The 17,129-nt window shown below is 45.8% G+C and overlaps 1 protein-coding gene across 3 annotated transcripts in view; it reads left to right on the forward strand.

Annotated features, from left to right (window-relative positions):
* The window catches only part of TBC1D2 (TBC1 domain family member 2), a 58,879-nt gene that overhangs the window by 5,115 nt on the left and 36,635 nt on the right, over nucleotides 1-17,129 (forward strand). For all 3 annotated transcript variants that reach the window (XR_003028853.4, XM_034967853.4, XM_003820623.6), the window contains exons 2-3: nucleotides 849-990; nucleotides 8,625-8,760. Coding sequence is in view for 2 of the 3 variants with exons in the window: in XM_034967853.4 (XP_034823744.2) it covers nucleotides 849-990; nucleotides 8,625-8,760 (278 nt within the window). In the remaining variant the exon portion in view is untranslated. The remainder of the gene's footprint in view (nucleotides 1-848; nucleotides 991-8,624; nucleotides 8,761-17,129) is intronic.

Below are 17,129 nucleotides of genomic sequence, written 5' to 3' on the forward strand. Positions count from 1 at the left end.
CTGCAGTCCACCTCAGCTGATCTCAGGCCTTCTTTACGAAGCCACTAATCTCCTGGCCATAAAATCCAACTTCTAGACCAGGGTTCTGGGACTAGTTCTACCACCACATGCCTGGGCAACTTCAGAGGTTTAGTTTCTCCATCTGTACAAAGGGGTGCTCACTCCTGCCTTGCCTCCCTCCTGAAGAATCTAGGAGTTATTGGATGTGAAAGTGGATGTTTGGACCAACCGCCAGCCAGTGCTGGGAGACTAATGACCAGCATTTACCATGAACTTGTTTGGAGGGCCAGAGCACCTGGAAGGTGCCACCATGTTGTCACATGTGCATGTGGCTTTCCAGTCTCCATTCATATCCATGATTCCAGTGCATCCCCAAGGCAAGAAGGATTACTCCTATTCCACAAAAGGCAGCAAAGACTTGGAGATGTCACACAGAGATAGTGATGGTACCAGGACCCCACGCATATCAGAATTCAGTGCACCTCCCCCTCTCACAGCGCCTCCAAATTCCTCTATCCAGTGAGCACATTTTGAGCACCTACTGTGTGTCAGATACTGTGTGATACCCTTGTCTCATTTCATCCTCATCATTGTCCTATGCAATGAGACTTATTGTCACCAGAGTACAGATGAGGAAACTGAGGCCCAGAGCAGCTAAGGAACCGCTGAGTGGGAGACCAGAGCCTGATGATCTTCTGTGGCCAGGAAGCATACATACCTACAGTGACCTCTTTTTTTTTTCCTGGGAAAGAGAGCATTCCTAAGCCTCCCACAACCTTCCCCTCTTCCCGCACCCAGTGCCACCCTGCAGGCACAGGGCCTTGCCAACTAATCCTTGTGCTTCTCAGGCCGCCACCAAGCAAGTGATGCTGTACTGGCTGCAGCAGCTGCAGATGAAGCGCTGGGAGTTCCACAACAGCCCGCCGGCACCTCCTGCCACCCCTGATGCCGCCCTGGCTGGGAATGGGCCCGTCCTGCACCTCGAGCTAGGTACCCAATGGGCTACCCTCCTGCCTGCACACCCAGGGCTCTGGTGATTAAGCCTTTACCCTCCTGCTGGGAATGAGCGGGAGGAGCCGTCTACTAAGGAAGCAGAGAGCCAGGGATATGACTCAGGATTAGTTAGGGCAAGAATTTGGGCTGAGGCCAGGCTGCCTGGGTTCAAATCCTAGTCCTATATAACTTTAGGCAAGTTGTTTAACCTTTCTGAGCTTGTTTCCTTCCCCATAAAATGAGGTTTAGAAATTATCCCTACTTCTTAGGGATGTTATGAGGATTAAATGAATTCATATACCTAAAATGGTTAGAACAATGCCTGCACATGGTCAGAACCCAATACTTGTGAGCTACTATTGTGATGACTATTATGGAAGGCCTCAAGAAATCAAACTTTCACAGAATTGCTGTGAGGAGGGTTAATAAGAAAATGCAGTGTTGTAGATTTGTGTCGTGAGTTGGGTAGATCAGTGACTTTTTTTTTTTTGAGATGGAGTCTCACTCTGTTGCCCAGGCTGGAGTGCAATGGTGCAATCTCGGCTCACTGCAACTTCCGCCTCCCGGGTTTAAGCAATTCTCTGCCTCAGCCTCCCGAGGCAGCCTCAGCTGGGATTACAGGCACGTGCCACCACGCCCGGCTAATTTTTGTATTTTTAGTAGAGATGGGGTTTCACCATCTTGGCCAGGCTGATCTTGAACTCCTGACCTCGTGATCTACCCGCCTCAGCCTCCCAAAGTGCTGGGATTACAGGCATGAGCCACCATGCCTGGCCAGATCAATTATTTTTATCGCTGGTGTTCCCATAAGATAGGATCCTTTTCCCCCAGATGACTCACAAATGAAGTTTCTTGATCCCAAATCCTGGATCATCCCAACGTGGAGGAGTCCAGGAGACCACACCCTCCCACCCCCATGCTGCAGCCAGGAACATGATTGGCAGGTTTTAGGATCGGTATGGACCACCTCACAGCTGCCCCTGCAAGAATGTGGAAAATCAGGTCCCAGTACAAAGCCACACTGTGTCTAAAGTGCTTCATGTTCAGTTGACAGGGAGGCCAAATAGGCAAGGGCAGGACTTGTTACCAAGTACCCCCTGGACCTCTGTACCTGGGTGCTTTGCATGTCCAAAGCTGAGTACATCTGCCCCAACCCTTCTCCCCATTTCTCTTCCCTCCTCTCAGTAGATTTCCCCTCATGTACCCACTAGTAGTTGCCCTCCACCCTTCCTCAATTCCAGCCAGTGAGTCCAGTCAATCACTGTGCTGGCCATTTTTGCCTTCTGACCCATACATCAGACCCAGGCCTTTCTTGCTGCCACTGCCCAGGTCAGACCTCATCTCTCAAAGTCACAGTGGCCTCCTCTCCAGTATCCCCATGTGGAGGCCATGCCAGAACCCATCCCCTTCTCTGCAGCCTGAGTGAGCTTTCTTAAACCTGACCCTGAACCCGTCACTGCCATCCAACGCCACCCACCACCTCACTCCTGCACTCAGGGCTCATCCCTCCTGATCTCACCTCTGCCTGCTCCCCCAGTCCCCACCTTGGGCTTGATGCTTTGGCAGAGTCTCTGCTCTCTCTCCTTTGCCTGGCAAATTCTTGCTTATTCTGTATGGCCAAGCTCCAGCATTGCCTTCTCTTCTTGCTGGCCTCCTCGTGGGAGCCTTCTCAGACTTTGTCAGCTGGATTCTCTCTGGGCCCTCAACACTTTTTTCAAACACTTCAAGGGAGACCTGTTCCATTGTGTTCTATTAATAATTACCCCTGTCCTTGTCCATCTCCACCCGCTAGCCCTTAAGGGTGGGGACTTTTTTTTTGGTTGCCTGTGTCACCTCCCTGGTGTCCTGCCTGGCACATTGGATATTTGTGGAATGAATGTGTAAGTCAATATACTAAACTTTATAATTAAATGAGGAAAGGAATGTAAACCCCTTAGCATAACCTCAGGCACATAGTAAGTGCTCAATACATGGGAGTTGTCCTAATAATATTGTTATTCTATGTCTATATGTCTGTGCATAGAACACACCCATGCTATTACTATCATAATAGTATATACACAAACATATATAGGTGCTGTTACTATTATAATAACTGTTCCTTTTATTCTTAATAATCATTAGTAATTTCTTTGGAGTTTCTTTTGAAGGGTTTCTTTGCTTCTGCTCCAGCCCCCACTCCCCATCTGCCAGGGAGCCAGACAACCCTGGTTTTGCAGAAAACTGCAGCCTGGGTTGATGCTGCTGCAAAGATCAGCGTCAGACTAGAGGCCAGCAGAAACCTCTGCAATAATAGAATTTCTGTGTGTCTTAACTGAAATTTGAAGAAGCAGATTGTGGAAGAACGGCTCTGGGATCCTCAGACCTCTTCTGCTGTGGGGAACCTGTTGCAGATTCTTTAATTGTGCGGCTTTGCTTCAGCACACATGGCGGGCCTCTTCCAGGCCAGCCCCTGCTGTGGGCATTGGAGAAAGGGGTGGAGTTGCTGTGATGACCTGGGTTCTAGTCTCCTGAGGAGGATGCTGCCTGAGACTCAGGAAGCAGGGACGCGAGCTTCTCCTCTTGAAGCCTTTCCTTGCCTTGCAGCAAGCCTGCAGTCTCCTCGCAGACCCAGGGCCTGGCAAAACCTTCCCAGCCCACCTAGAAAGATGTTTCTGGTGTCTTGGGCAAGTCAGCAAGGCCTGGATTAGCCACGTGGAGCAGGCTGCCCCACCTCGCCCACCTCCACCCTTCCTGAGGAAGCAGCGGCCCGCTCCCAGGTCGTTGAAAACCTCCTGACCCATGTCTGACTTTGAGTCAGAGACTTCTGGTAAAAAGTGTCTCGTCACTGCTCTTGAGCAATCTGCAAGGCATGTTCTCTCCTGCTTTTAAGGATTTACAACTTTATTTTATGCTTTACCTAAACAACGGTCTCCCCAGAGCCAAGAAAGATCAAAGGGAACCCACGAGACTTATAATAATAAGAATAGCAAGTTGCCACAGTAAGCTACAGTTTACAAAGGACCTGTATAAATGTGTACTGTCATGAAATATGCCTGCTGCCCCAACACTTTACATGCATCATCTTATTTAATCCTCACAATAATTTTATAGAGTAGTTAGTGCTATTTCCATTTTATAGACCAGGAAACTAAGGCTCAAAGAGGTCAAGAGACCTGTCCTAGGTCATGTAGTAAGAAAACATCAGTGCTGAAATTCAAACCCTAGGCTGCAGACTCATAACCTGCCCTCCCAAAGCTAAGGGGCAGCCAGGCACTCGTCCAGGGCCCTCTAGGGAGGCAGTGACCTCCTGGGTCAGGCCCTTTTTTTGTCTAGGCAGCGACTTCTTCCCACTGGTGGTGGGGCAACCCTCAGAGCTCACGTAAAAGGAGAATTACAAATGAATGCTGCTGAAAATCCTCTGTGTGGTCACTCATGGAGGGCATTTCTCCAAGGTGCCCCAGACTACAGCCTCAGGTCATTGATTCTGCCTCCTGTGGGAAGTGCTGGTCTCTGTTGGGGCATCGCCATCCTGTGCCGCCCGTGCCTTGCACACTCCTTTGCATTGGGAGCTTGTGCCTTCATGGGCAGCCCCTCCTGTCTTAGACGATCTGCTTGTTAGAAAGGCTGCTCTGATAAGCCACATTGTTTAATGGGAAAAGCAAAAGTGGGGATGTGTTTGAGTCTATAACAGTGTCACCTGCTAGCTTTGACTTTGCCACAAAACTTAACCTCTCTGAGTGGCTATTTCCTCATTGGTAAAACCCACCAGTGATGACAACCCCCAGGACTTGGCTCTGTGTAGTCTCAGAGTTGATCTAGGCCCACAGGTGGCACTTACAAGAAAACAGATATTAGCAGTTAGGGAAGTACTGCTAACATATCAAAATCTTAGAGAAACTGTTAAGTTTTTTTGGTTTGCTTTGAATGAAGGAGAATAAGATGGTTAAAATATTGATAAATAAAAAAATTTTATTTTTTTCGAATCAGTTCAGAGTCTGGCTTAAAGGTTACTTTGAAAGATGTGAGTCCACAATATGGGGCTTTATGGCTTTTTTTTTTTTTTTTTTTTTTGAGAGGGAGTCTCGCTCTGTCACCCAGGCTGGAGTACAGTGGCGCGATCTTGGCTCACTGCAACCTCCGTCTCCTGGGTTCAAATGATTCTCCTGCCTCAGCCTCCCAAGTAGCTGGGACTACAGGCGCATGCCACCACGCCTGGTTAATTTTTTTGTATTTTTATTAGAGACGGGGTTTCACTGTGTTAGCCGGGATGGTCTCAATCTCCTGACCTCGTGATCCACCCACCTCGGCCTCCCAAAGTGCTGGGATTACAGGCGTGAGCCACCATGCCCAGCCCAGCTTTATGGCTTTTTAAACATTTTTGTATACATTAACTCTGAAGGAGACAAGGTAGAGAGTATCCTTCTTGTTTTTTTTGTTTGTTTGTGTTTGTTTGTGTTTTTTTTTTGAGACGGAGTCTCGCCCTGTCACCCAGGCTGTTGGAGTGCAGTGGTGCGATCTCGGCTCACTGCAACCTCCGCCTCCCAGGTTCGAGCGATTCTACTGCCTCAGCCTCCCAAGTAGCTGGGACTACAGGCACACGTCACCATGCCCGGTTTGTTTTTGTATTTTTAGTAGAGATGGGTTTCCCCATGTTGTCCAGGCTGATCTTGAACTCCTGACCTCAGGTGATCTGCCTGCCTTGGCCTCCCAAAGTGCTGGGATTACAGGCATGAGCCACCGCGCCCGGCCCTTGATTTTTTTTTTTTTTTTTAATGATTTGCAACCTGGTTGCAACACCCTCCCCATGGAAACAGGGCCCAGCTACAGATCTTCTACCTAAAGCCAGGTTTGGTTCTTCAGCCTCCTGCTCAAACCCCTAGGAGCTCTGGTTTCCATCGTGATGGGATCCAGCCACTTACCCACACCCCTTTCTATTTGGCCTTCCCCACCCCATCTTCCCGGCTTCCTCCCCGCAGACTCAGCTCTGGGTCTGAAACCGCTTACTGTTGCCTGTATGCTTGGCATAGAACTTTCCTGGTTCCTCCTGCAGATTCAAATCAACCCCAGTCCTTAAGGCCCAGCTGCAGTGCCCCTCCTCCAGGAAGTTTCCCCTGACCTGGATTGGAAAGACTCTGTCTCCACCTCCCAGAACTGCCCCTACCCCAGCACCTGACCCCAGGTGTGCACTTCTTCACCTTCCCTGCTCCTTAGGCTTTGAGTTTCTGCTTTTATTCTTCTCACTTTCTCCAGCCCCACTCGCAAGCCTCAGGGTAAACACCCAGTCTGTGTTTGGTGAGAGGATTCATGGAAGGGAGGGCCTCAAAGATCTCGCATTTGAGGAGTGTGAGTGCTGGCCTACCTGCCAGATCTGATGGAGCCTGTTAGGAATTTACAAATACACTGTCTGTTGTTTGAACTACTGCTAAGTTTCTTTTCTTAGGTAGGTTGAACAGCTCCCCCTGACCCCCATCATTATATTTAATATTTTTATACCCACACCCTTTTTGCAGATATAGTGCAAAAACAAATCTCCACTCCTAAATGTTTCAGTCTCCCAGTAAGAGGGCTCCAAGTGGAAAGTGTCTGCTGCCCTGGTAGGTCTCAGGGGCTGTCTAATCAAGCTCATACCAACCCATAAGTGGTCCTGGCTCTTTTCTCCTTTTTCTAACACTCAAAGTTAATTTCTAAATATTTCACCTCCCCTCTCTTACACTTCACATAATTTCCTTGGCCTTGAAAGCTTGCTTAACATTAAACATTTTCAAGTCACTCACTGTAGAAGAATCATTGTTTAAACAGAACATTTGGAAGACTAAAAAGAAAAAGAACCTGTAATCCTATCACCCAGAGGCAGCCAGTATTAACCTTATGTTATGACCTCCTGCCTGCCTTTTATTTAAACACATTTCAGATCATATAATAATATAAAATGTCCTACTTTGTTTTTTGATACTCAGTAGTGTGACCCTAATATTTGCATGTGTTTTTAAAATCTCTGTATAAACATCTATTTTTGATAAATACATATTCTTTTTCTGTTTATAAAGTAACCCATGTTTATTGTAGAAAATTTGGGAAAAAAACAGTAAAATACAATGAGAATAGCCTGCTCACTGCAAATCCCATCACGCAGCTCAAACCACTGTTAAGATTGCGGAGTATATTTCTTTGAGACTTTTTCTGTACAATTGAGATTATACTATAACCCCAATTTTTTTTTTCTTTTGAGGCAGGGTCTTGCTCTGTTGCCCAGGCTGGAATGTAGTGGCACCATCTCCGCTCACTGCAACCCCCACCTCCTGGGCTCAAGTGATCCATCCACCTCAGCCTCCCAAGTAGCTGGGACTATAGGCACGCACCACCACACTCAGCTAATTTTTCTGTTTTTTGTAGAGATGGGGTTTTGCCACGTTGCTCAGGTGGTCTCAAACTTTCAGCTCAAGTGACCAACCCGGCTCAGCCTCCCAAAGTGGCGGGATTACAGGTGTGAGCCACAACATCCAGCCTTCCAATTTTTTGTTTGTTTTTGTTTTGTTTCTTTGTTTTGTTTTTTGAGATGGAGTCTCACTCTGTCGCCCAGGCTGAAGTGCAGTGGCACGATCTAGGCTCACTGCAAGCTCCGCCTCCTGGGTTGAGGCCATTCTCCTGCCTCAGCCTCCCAAGTAGCTGGGACTACAGGCGCCTGCAACCATGCCTGGCTAATTTTTTGTATTTTTAGTAGAGATGGGGTTTCACCGTGTTAGCCAGGACAGTCTCAATCTCCTGACCTCATGATCTGCCTGCCTCAGCCTCCCAAAGTGCTGGGATTACAGGCGTGAGCCACCGCGCCCGGCCCAATTTTTTTTTAATCTGGCTTTTTCCACTTAATATTATATTCCATACAGGTTTCCCTGTTTATAAGTATTTATTCACATTGTTTTGAATGATTAATATTCCGTCATATGAAGACATTCTGATATACTTAACCTATTCCCAAGTTTTTAGATCTTTTCCAACTTGAGGCTATTGTGACAATGCTAGAAGGAACAAACCTCTTGGCACATAAAGTTTTGTCTGCACTTCCATCTTTAGGATGGACTCTCAGATGTAGAATTAACTGTAGGTCTGCCTTTCTTTTTTGAGACGGAGTTTCACTCTTGTTGCCCAGGCTGGAGTGCAATGGCGCGATCTCGGCCCACTGCAACCTCCGCCACCCAGGTTCAAGCGATTCTCCTGCCTCAGCCTCCTGAGTAGCTGGGATTGCAAGAATGCGCCACCACGCCTGGCTAATTTTGTGTTTTTAGTAGAGACGGGGTTTCTTCATGTTGGCCAGGCTGGTCTCTTAACTCCCCACCTCAGGTGATCCACCCATCTCAGCCTCCCAAAGTGCTGAGATTACAGGCATGAGCCACCGCTCCCAGCCAGGTCTGCATATTTTTAAGGGGTTTGCAGGAGGGCTGTACCAGCAAAATGCATCATTTTACTGGCTGCAGAACATTTTGTGAAAAGCCTATTTTGCTGCTGTTAACCTACAGGGAGGGCCTGCTTGCCCCTGCAACTCTCCAACTCCAGCATGTTCCCAGTCAAGGCTGCACCCATAGCATCCCACCTGACCTGTCTTTCCAAGTGCAGTGACCCGGCTGATTGATTTCCCTTTTCTTTGTTCCCAGGGCAAGAAGAGGCAGAGCTGGAGGAGTTCCTGTGCCCTGTGAAAACACCCCCTGGGCTAGTGGGCGTGGCAGCTGCCTTGCAGCCCTTCCCTGCCCTTCAGAATATTTCCCTCAAGCACCTGGGGACTGAAATACAGTAAGTGCCAGTGGAGCTGAGGGGCTAGCCAAGCTGCAGGCAGCCCCTTCAGTGGAGCTCGACCCGCTGTGATTCTCCTGCAGGGAGATGGGCCCCGGGAGAGGGTTATGGGCTTTATTTTCAATTAATCACATCATCACTTTAAAATATTACATTTCGCCGGGTGTGGTGGCTCATGCCTATAACCCCAGCACTTTGGGAGGCCGAGGTGGGCGGATCACTGGAGGTCAGGAGTTCGAGACCAGCCTGGCCAACATAGCGAAACCCCTTCTCTACTAAAAATACAGTAATTAGCCGGGCATGGTGGCAGGTGCCTATAATCCCAGCTACTCAGGAGGCTGAGGCAGGAGAATCGCTTGAACCCAGGAGGCGGAGGTTGCAGTGAGCCGAGATTGCACCATTGCACTCCAGCCTGGGCGACAAGAGTGAGACTCTGTCTCAAAAAAAAAAAAAAAAAAATACATTCATTGGAAAAGTAGTACATGTTCATTATAGGAAATCAGAAACATCTGGAAGGGTATAAAAAATTACCTACTGGACGAGGTGGCTCACAGCCTGTAGTCCCAGCTACTAGGGAGGCTGGAGCAGGAGGATCACTTGATTATAAGTAAAGTATTTTTTTTAATTATCCATAATCCTACCACCCAGACAAATATTCTTAGCATTTGGTATATTTCTTTCCTCTACATTTTCTGTATACATATTGCATAAATGAGATCATATTGAATGTGATGTAGTGATGGTTTCACAAATGTCTATACATGTCAAAAGCATCAAATTACTCATTTTTAACTTGTGCAATTTATTGTGTCAATCATATCTCAACTACTTTTTTATTTAATAATATATTATATATATACCTTACTATTGTCAGGCTTTGTTTTAGATAATTTCTAAGAAGGTAGCAGTATGGACCAGGCGTGGTGGTTCATGCCTGTAATTGCAACACTTTGGGAGGCCAAGACAGGAGGATCACTTGAGGCCAGGAGTTCAAAACCAGCCTGGGCAACTTCTGAGACCCTGCCTCTACAATAAGTAAAATGAAAAGTTAGCCAGGCATAGTGGCATGTGCCTGTAATCCCAAGCCCAGGAAGTCAAGGCTGCAGTAAGCCATGATCATACCACTTCATCCTAGCCTGAGCAACAGAGTGAGACCCTGTCTCAAAAAAAAAAAAAAAAAAAAAGGCAGCAGTGTGGCCTGGGCTTTGGAAGCAAACTGCCTGGGTTTGTATCCCGGCTCCATCAGTCATGGCTGTGCTGCTGTTGGCAAGTTGTTTCTCAATGCTTTTCTTACCTTGTTAGTAAATGTAAATACAACAGCGCTTGCCTTATAAGCTTAGCATGGTAATTAAATCGTTTAATGCATGCAGACTGCTTTAGAACTGTGCTTGGCAGTCTTAAGCGTGCAATACATATTAGCTGCTGCTGCTATTGTTACTCTAGTTGAAGGGATGGAAACTTTCAGGAATTCAAACTATATCCAATAGTGATCCTGTTTGGGCGTTTCTTTTCTTTTCTTTTTTTCTTTTCTTTTTTTTTTTTTTTTTTTTGGAGATGGAGTCTCGCACTGTTGCCCGGGCTGGAGAGCAGTGGCGCGATCTCAGCTCGCTGCAACCTCTGCCTCCCATGTTCAAGTGATTCTCCTGCCTCAGCTTCCATAGTAGCTAGGATTACAGGCACCCAACACCATGCCCGGCTGACTTTTTGTATTTTTAGTAGAGACGGGATTTCACTATGTTGGCCAGGCTGGTCTCAAACTCCTGACCTTGTGGTTTACCCACCTCGGCCTCCCAAAGTGCTGGGATTACAGACGTGAGCCACCACTCCCAGCCTGGGCATTTGTGTTCCGTGTGGACTTCAGATGAACTTAGAGCTCTTAGAAGGCAAAATACATTGCTCACGGGACTTTGATAAGGGACCCCTGGTTCTGTGTGACTCAGGCACAGTATTTCCCTCTGCTGGCTTCAGAGTCTGAATTTGCTTGAGTGACTAGGAGGGTGGTGACGTCCTTTCCAGGAGAGAATCAGGTTTTAGGGAAAAGACAATGAGTGTTCTTTGGGGTCTGCTGGCTGGAGGTAGAGCTCCCCCACAGGCATTTGGATGGAATGACCTGGAGCCCAGGAGAGAGATCTAAGCTCGAGAGAGAGGCTTGTTGGGTATAGGGCATGGTTGAGCCCTCCAGGGTGAGTGGATGTGGAGGGCACCCTGCAGGAGATCACCTGTTGGGAGGAGCTACAGGGAACTGGGTGCATTGGGAGCATGCTGGGGTAGAGAGGGGGCCTGAGAAGTCCAGCTATCCAGCCAGCATGCACCCAGGGCAGTCTCACCAATATTAAACTGAGTGCATGCCTGATAGAGGCCACAGCAGCAGAAGCAGAACATAGAAAATGCAGAGACCAAGAAAGGAAGGAAGCTTCAGAGGGTCATAGAGCAACTTCCCTCCTGTAACTTGTCATAGCCCACAGAAAATGCCAGGCTACTTTGCAAGAGAAGTGCCCTGGGCTGCTGAGAGCCCCAGACAACTTGGTGAGATGAGAGCTGCCTTTGTGTCCTACACCCTTGTGCTCTGGCTAGTCTTGGAACTCACTGTTGGCGCTGCCATGAACCCGGGTCATACTCAGGGATGGGGGTAGGGAGCTTCCTGAGCACTGTGTTGGGTGCTTTATGCTCTCGAGTTCTCTAGACAAACCTGTGAAGTGGTATCATCACATGGTTAAGTCCTCAAACCATGGAGTTAGACATCCAGGGCTGCTCAGCCCCATTGCCTACTTGCTCTGTAGTTTTGGTTACTTATCCTCTTCGAATCTCAGTTCTCTCCGTCCAATGAGGGTGAGAATAGTATTTACTTCATTGGTCTTGGGAGGATTAAGTGAGTGGAATGCATCATAGTGTTTCACTTAGAATTTGAGCCATGGAAGGGTCCATCCAGTGTTCATTATGGATATGTTTCACATCCCCACTACAGATGAGGAAACTGAGGCTCAGGGAGGATAACTAGCTTTCCCAAGGTTATCCTTTCAGAACAAGTCTTTAGGATCACCACTCCCATGCTGGCCAGGCCTTGCAGGCCTGGAATTAAACCTAAACAGAAAATGGTCCATGAACTGCTCCAAGCAAAGTTGATAAATTTATGAAATTGAAACAGCTCTTCCAAGCATAGTGGTTTAGCTGGGTGGTGACCAGCCGGACCATTTCAGAAGGTAGCGAGCTTCCCATTCCCAGAGATGTGTGCTAGGGCTTAGAAGGCCTTTCGCTGCCCTAAAGTTGTGGTTTCTGTGCTTTCCCACACCCCAGGGGTGACTGCTTATCAGACCCAGGACATGTCAGGGAGGGAGCAGTTCCTGGTTAAAGTGTGGGCAGCAGTGATGATTACCCCATCTAGCCAGTGCCTCTAGCTATAGGGATGTGGCCCTGTGTCCCTCTCCAACTCATGTGACTTGTGGTTTGTGAAATCCATGTAACAGGGCTCAGCACAGGACCCAGCATAAAGTGATGCTCAGTAAATAGTAGTGCCTATCATGATCATCATGATTCTCTTCAATGGAACTACATTCTTGTATTTTCAGATGGGGAAGGCAAGACTGGGAAAGGGAAGTCACTAGGCCAAGGAGCCAGGGGCTCTCCTTATAACAGGACACCTTAGTAATTACAGCAAAAGATCAGGTATTGGGAGTGCTGAGTTCTAATTTCTTCTTTGCTCTTAATTCAACCGATGAATTTTTCCTTCTGTCACTCAGCTGTACTATCCATGAAAGTATAATCTCATTATTTTCTTATTCTGGGCCCAACTATACAAAACACACACACACACACACACACACACAGACACACACACACCACACAAACACACCTGGATCTTGTTTTAAACTAAGTTTGAGATCAACAGAGGTTCTTTGAAAAGAGCAACAAAGTTGACAAACCTTTAGCTAGGCAGACTGAGGAAAGAGAGAAAACTCAAATTACTAAAGTCAGGAACAAAAGAGAGCATTGCTACCAACCTTACAGAAACAAAAAGGATTATATGAGGAATACTATGAACAACTATGTGCCAACAAATTTGATAACTTAGATGAAAATGGACAAATTCCTAGAAAGACACATTTACTAAAATATACGCAAGAAGAAAATCTAAAAAGACCTAATTACATCGTAGAGATTGAATTAGTAAAATAAATAAATAAATAACTACACATGAAGAAAAACTCAGGACCAAATGACTTCACTGGTGAAGTCCACCAAATATTTAAAGAAAAATTAATACCAATTCTTCACAGATTCTTCCAAAATGTAAAAGAGGAGGGGACACATCCCAACTCATTTTATAAGACTGATATTATTCTGATACCAAAACCAAACAAAGACATCATAAGAAAAATACAGACCAATATCCCTTATGAAGGCAGATGTAAAAATTCTCAACAAAATACTAGCAAACTGAATTCAGCAGCATATAAAAAGGATTAATCCACGATAAAGTAGGATTTATCTTAGGAATACATGGTTGGTTTCACATCTGAAATTCAAGTTATGTAATACACTACATTAATAAGAAGAAGGTGAAAAACCACATCATTTCAGTAGACTGAGAAAAAGCATTTGACAATATTCAACACCTCTTTGTGATAAAACCTCTCACAAAGACTGGAAAGGGCCAGGCACAGTGGATTTTGCCTGTAAACCCGGAACTTTGGGAGGACAAGGTGGGAGGATTGGTTGAGGCCAGGAGTTTGAGACCAGCCTACAAAAAATTGTAGTGAACCCCATCTCTACAAAAAATTAGCTGGGTGTGGTGGCACACACCTGTAGTCCCACCTACTGTGTAGGCTGAGGTGGAAGGATCACTTGAGCCCAGGAGGTCAAGACTGCAGTAAGCTATGAGCATGCCACCACACTTCAGCCTGGGTGACAGAGTGAGACATTGTCTCTAAATAATAGTAATAAATAAATAAATAAATAATTTTTTTAAAAGTCTAGAAGGAGGCCAGGCACAGTGGCTCATGCCTGCAATCCCAGCACTTTGGGAGGCTGAGGTGGGTGGATCACTTGAGGTCAGGAGTTTGAGACCAGCCTGGCCAATATGGTGAAACCCCATCTCTACTAAAAATACAAAAATTAGCCAGCCATGGTGGTACAGGCCTGTAGTCCCAGCTACTCAGGAGGCTGAGGCAGGAGAATTGCTTGAACCCAGGAGGCGGAGGTTGTACCACTACACTCCAGCCTGGGCGACAGAGCAGCTCCGTCTCAGAAAAACAAAAAACAAAAAACAAAAAAAACAAGTAGAATGAAACTTCCCCAGCTTGATAAAGGGAATCAATGAAAAATGCAAAGCTAACATACTTAATGGTAAAAGACTGAATATTTTCCCCCTAAAATCAGGAATATTCAACATTGTTCTGGAGGCTTTAGCCAGGCCAATTAGGCAAGAACATGAAATTAGGCATCCAGATTGGGAAGGAAAAAAGTAAAACTATCTTTATTTGCAGTTGACATGATATTTGTTTACAGAAAATCCTAAGGAAAAACTATTAGAGCTAAGAAATTAGTTCAGCAAGGTTGCAGGATTCAAGATCAATATAGAAATATCAGTTGTATTTCTATACACCTGTAATAAACAACCCAAAAATAAAATTAAGAAAACATTCCATAACAATATTAGAAAAAGAATTAAATATTTAGGAATGAATTTGACATAATAATGCAAAATGTGTGCTCTGAAAACACCAAACATTGTTGAAAAAAAGGGCTTAAGTAGCTGGAAAGATATCTCATGTTCATGGATCAAAAGACTTAATATTGCTAGGCTGAGCGCGGGGGCTCACGCCTGTAATCCCAACACTTTAGGAGGCCAAGGTGGGCAGATCACTTGAGGTCAGGAGTTCAAGACCAGCCTAGCTAACATGGTAAAATCCCGTCTCTACTAAAAATACAAAAATTAGCTGGGCATGGTAGCACATTCCTGTAATCCTAGCTACTTGGGAGGCTGAGGCAGGAGAATTGCTTGAACCCAGGAGGCAGAGACTGCAGTGAGCCATGATTGCGCCACTGCACTCCAGCCTGGGCAACAGAGTGAGACTCTGTCTCAAAAAGAAAAAAAAGAAAAAAAAAAGACAATATTGTTAACCTATTAATCTGACAATACTTCCCAAATTGATCTACAGATTCAATATAATCACCATCAAAATTCTGATGGCTTCCTTACAGAAATTAACAAGTTAAACCTAAAATTCAAGATCCTGGAAATTCAAGAGCCCCAGAGTACCCAAAATAATCTTGAAGAATAAAAAAAGTTTGCCCCGTCTCTACTAAAAATACAAAAAAAAAAATTAGCTGGGCATGGTGGTGCACGCCTGTAATCCCAGCTACTCAGGAGGCTGAGGCAGGAGAATCGCTTGAATCTGGGAGGTGGAGGTTGCAGTGAGCCGAGATCGTGCCACTGCACTCCAGCCTGGGTGACAGAGCAAGACTCTATCTCAAAAAAAAAAAAAGAAAAAAAAAGTTTGAAGACGCACTCTTCCCAATATCAACACTACTACAAAGCTATAGTAATCCAGACACTGTGGTGCTGTTGTAAGGTGCACTAAGTAGGGTGCACTCTGATATTTTCTTTCTTTTTTTTCAACAAAGCCTGACTTTCTTTTTTTTCTTTTTTTTTTTGAGACAGTCTTGCTCTGTCACCCAGGCTAGAGTGCAGTGGCGCAATCTCCACTCACTGCAACCTCTGCCTCCCCAGTTCAAGTGACATTCAGCAACTCTCCTGCCTCAGCCTCCCAAGAAGCTGGGATTACAGGCATGAGCCACTACGCCTGGTTAACTTTGGTATTTTTAGTAAAGACGGAGTTTCACTATGTTGGCCAGGCTGGTCTCGAGCTCCTGGCCTCAAGCAATCCACTCGCCTTGACCTCCCAAGGTGCTGAGATTACAGGCGTGAGCCACTGCACCCGGCCAAAGTCTGACATTCTTAACAGATTTTATTATCTTGACTGGCATGCTTTAAATTCATAAAAGCTTTGGAGAAATAATCAATTCCCAACCCCATGAAAAGTATTTTGAATGAGGAAAAAAAAAATGGAAGTAATGATCTACACAGATACAAAGCATGCCTTAGTTCCTCCCATATCCCCAACTGCTGTTTTGTGATAAAGAATTCTCAGAAAGCAGAGTGTTTTTAATACTTATCAAGTAGAATCTCACCAGTGTAAAGAACCAACAACATTGATCTGGTGCCTCCGCTCACTCTTTGCAGACCATTTTTGGATTCCTAAGGTGTAATTATACATTTCACATACATTTGTGAGATAAGATAAACATTATGTTTATATCCCACATGAGCCAGGCTTAAAGGTTTTCTAAAAACTGTGTGTGGCACTAGAAACTTCATGCTGTATCAAGTCAGTATCAGCATCAAGCTACTGGACTCTATAATGAAATATTATAGATAAACATTTACTGAAAACCAATATAAAAATCTGGCCCAGACCAGGCGCGGTGGCTCATGCCTGTAATCCCAGAACTTTGGGAAGCCAAGGTGGGTGGATCACCTGAAGTCAGGAGTTTGAGACCAGCCTAACCAACACGGCGAAACCCTGTCTCTACTAAAAATACAAAATTAGCTGTGTGTGGTGGCGGGCACCTATAATCCCAGCTACTCGGGAGGCCGAGGCAGGAGAATCGCTTGAGCCTGGGAGGTGGAGGTTGCAGTGAGCCGAGATCGTGCCATTGCACTCCAGCCTGGGTGACAGAGTGAGACTCCATCTCAAACAACAACAACAAAAATCTGGCCCAGAAAGACCAGGATGGAAATATGCAATCTTCTTGAGTTAAGATGGTCAAGTGTTTTTTTTTTTTTAATAAATAAAATTTTAAAAAGCTCTATACAGTTTAAGACAAATATGTGTAAGATATGTGTATATTTTGTATGTGCTGACTTGATCATGACAACTCACTGATTTTTTTTTTTTTCTCTTGAGACGGAGTCTCACTCTGTCACCCAGGCTTGAGTACAGTGGCGCTATCTCGGCTCACTGCAAGCTCCACCTCCCAGGTTCATGCCATTCTCCTGCCTCAGCCTCCCAAGTAGCCGGGATTACAGGTGCCCGCCACCATACACGGCTAATTTTTTTGTATTTTAGGTAGAGACAGGGTTTCACCGTGTCAGCCAGGATGGTCTCAAACTCCTGACCTCGTGCTCTGCCCACCTCGGCCTCCCAAAGTGCTGGGATTACAGGCGTGAGCCACCGTGCCCAGCCAACAACTTGCTGATTCTTATGAAGGGTTAGGGATACACATCTTCAGCAATGCACATGAGAAATAAACTCTGAAAAAGACAATTTATTGGGGTTAGGAAGGACCGTATTTTGGGAAGTGCTTTA

Source organism: Pan paniscus, chromosome 11, assembly GCF_029289425.2.
Source record: "Pan paniscus chromosome 11, NHGRI_mPanPan1-v2.0_pri, whole genome shotgun sequence".
NCBI lineage: Eukaryota > Metazoa > Chordata > Mammalia > Primates > Hominidae > Pan > Pan paniscus.